This window comes from Nematolebias whitei, chromosome 22, assembly GCF_014905685.2.
Source record: "Nematolebias whitei isolate Nwh7 chromosome 22, NemWhi1, whole genome shotgun sequence".
Taxonomy (NCBI): Eukaryota; Metazoa; Chordata; class Actinopteri; order Cyprinodontiformes; family Rivulidae; genus Nematolebias; species Nematolebias whitei.
Genome location: NC_056519.1, coordinates 2,549,103 through 2,551,497, shown reverse-complemented (window position 1 = coordinate 2,551,497; position 2,395 = coordinate 2,549,103). Strand labels below are relative to the sequence as shown.

The following is a 2,395-nucleotide window of genomic DNA, read 5'->3' as shown; positions in this document are numbered from 1 at the left end:
GGTCTCCTCAGTTCCTCCAAAACCTCCAACATCTGGTCTAAAACCTCCAACATCTATTCTCCTCAGGTCCTCAAAAACCTCCAACATCTGGTCTAAAACCTCTATCATCTGGTCTCCTAAGGTCCTCCAAAGCCTCCAACATCTGGTCTAAAACCTCCAACATTTGGTCTCCTCAGGTCCTCCAACATCTGGTCTCCTCAGGTCCTTTAAAACCTCCAACATCTGGTCTCCTCAGCTCCTTTAAAACCTCCAACATCTGGTCTCCTCAGGTCCTCTAAAACCTCCAACATCTGGTCTCCTCAGGTCCTCCAAAACCAGCAACATGTGGTCTCCTCAGGTCTTGAATGTTGACAGACTGTTGTTCAAAGGAGAGGAGAGTCTTCCAGGTCCATGTTCTCCTCTTCCAAATGACGGTACAGTTTCTAAGTTTAAACGTTTCATTTGGTCACGTTGATCCGTGTGAATAAAATATGGGTTTCTCCAGGATTCTTTTTTTTTTTTTTTTTACACTTTAAGCAGCGTCCCAAACTCTTTTAGAACCGAGATGTAGTTCTGCTGAATTTTCTTTTTGTCCAACACTTAAAAAAGAACATCTAAACGCCAAAAATGCAAAATACAGTAAACTAGTAGATTATACAGGCTAAAAATAAATGAAACTTTATAACTACCTTTAGCTTCATTTAAACTAAATCATTGTTGTGGTTCTTAACAAATGTGTCCTGTAGGAGCGAAGGTGGTAAAGTGACTTTTCCAGAGCTAAAGGCTGCAGACCTTGAACCAGCAGAGTGTCTAAGCTCCGGTGAGTTAATAAGACGACCGGTACAAACGTCTTACAGGTTGTTGGATTCCATCGAGTAAACCCCGGTTGTTTTCTTCTGTCATGAACTGCTGGGCAAACTCTTCAGTGGCACTTTGGAAACCTTGTTTTGTCTACAAAAGAAGAAAATATCATCAGCATAACAGAAAACTGAAGACGAGAAGAAACGATGTTGGGGCAGCAATGTAAATCAGAAAAGTAAGTCTCAAAACAACAGTTGTACAAAAACTACAAGCTGTGTCTAAAACAGTCGAGCTGTGGGTGAAAAGAGCACCTGGTGGTCACTGGTTTTAATTTTCAGATTTCTACAGTCCTTTATGAAGGAGATACGAGAAGTTAAAACCCTTCACTTCCTGTTCTGAAGATAAAATCATAGTTGACTGAACATTGAAGACTGTTGGACACTGTCTGTAAGAACAGATTACTGTATCATCCAGAAATGCTGACTAAAGCTCTATCAGGCAAAGAAGAAGCCATATGAGACATCTAATGTGCACTCTCTGCATTCTGGAGGAGTTTGAGAGAAACCAGACGTTGTAAAGCAGAGAGGTTGGAAGAAAAAGACAAATGTCTACCTCTTGATGTTTAATTTGTAAATTTGTTATAAAAGATGTGAATAATAGAATATTTCTGAAAGAAGTGATAAGATGATGGCTGGTTTGAATAATGTTAAAACTAAGGTGAACTGATGGCGCTTCTTTTATAGCTCTCTGTTTATAAAAATTAATTTTATCAGGACGAGAATGCATAGAAAAATTTTTAAAAATTAAGTTTTCACGCTGGGCTAAAGGAGCCTGCAGTGACATCGTCAAGATGGTTTTATTCTCACGGTAATGGAGCAGATCGACTCGAGTAAACTGAAATGTAATTTTAGCAAAGTTAGCATGTAGGCTAATGCTAGCATCAAAATGCTAACAGGGCCTATGACATATACATAATCAGTAGTTACCTTGCTTCTTATAACTGCCCAAATAATTCCAAAGATCAACATGATGATCATTCCAATGCCCATGAAGCCTGCAAACTGCACACAAAATATAAATAATTAATGTTGTTGTTGTTGTTGTTGTTGTTGTTGTTGTTGTTGTTGTTGTTGTTAAAAAAAGACAGGGAAAAACAAAATACATCAATAACAAAGCTTGTACAGACTATTTTGAGGGCAATGGTGTTCTCGGAGCACGCGGCCCCGATTCCCAGACAGGAGATGCCAAAGACGCCGATTGAGGTCACCCAAATCCATCCGATGCCTGGGCCTCCGAACGACGACATCTGACCAGTTTGGACAAAAAACACTCGGTTACTGAAAAGATGCTAACAATTTGCTAGCATTACCCTGATGAGTCAGTCTCTCATACAATTTATACTTTTGTTGGATGTTACTGGGACCCTGTACACAACTTCGTTCCACCACATGTACCATGTGTTGTGTGTATGACAAATAAAGTTTAACTTTGACTTTGAACAGGCGTGGCAACACCTGAGTGATTATAGAATGGGAACAGATGTGGCAACACACTTATAGACTGGGAACAGGTGTGGCAACACCTGCGTGATTATAGAGTGGGAACAGGTGTGGCA

At 40.0% G+C, this 2,395-nt stretch overlaps 1 protein-coding gene across 1 annotated transcript in view; it reads right to left on the bottom strand.

The window, feature by feature from the left end:
• The window catches only part of LOC119427957 (tetraspanin-6), an 8,437-nt gene that overhangs the window by 3,173 nt on the left and 2,869 nt on the right, over positions 1–2,395 (bottom strand). The window contains exons 3-5 of the mRNA XM_037695599.1: positions 1,967–2,086; positions 1,767–1,841; positions 835–930 (exon numbers count right to left, since the gene is read on the bottom strand). Of these exons, the coding sequence (XP_037551527.1) occupies positions 835–930; positions 1,767–1,841; positions 1,967–2,086 (291 nt within the window). The remainder of the gene's footprint in view (positions 1–834; positions 931–1,766; positions 1,842–1,966; positions 2,087–2,395) is intronic.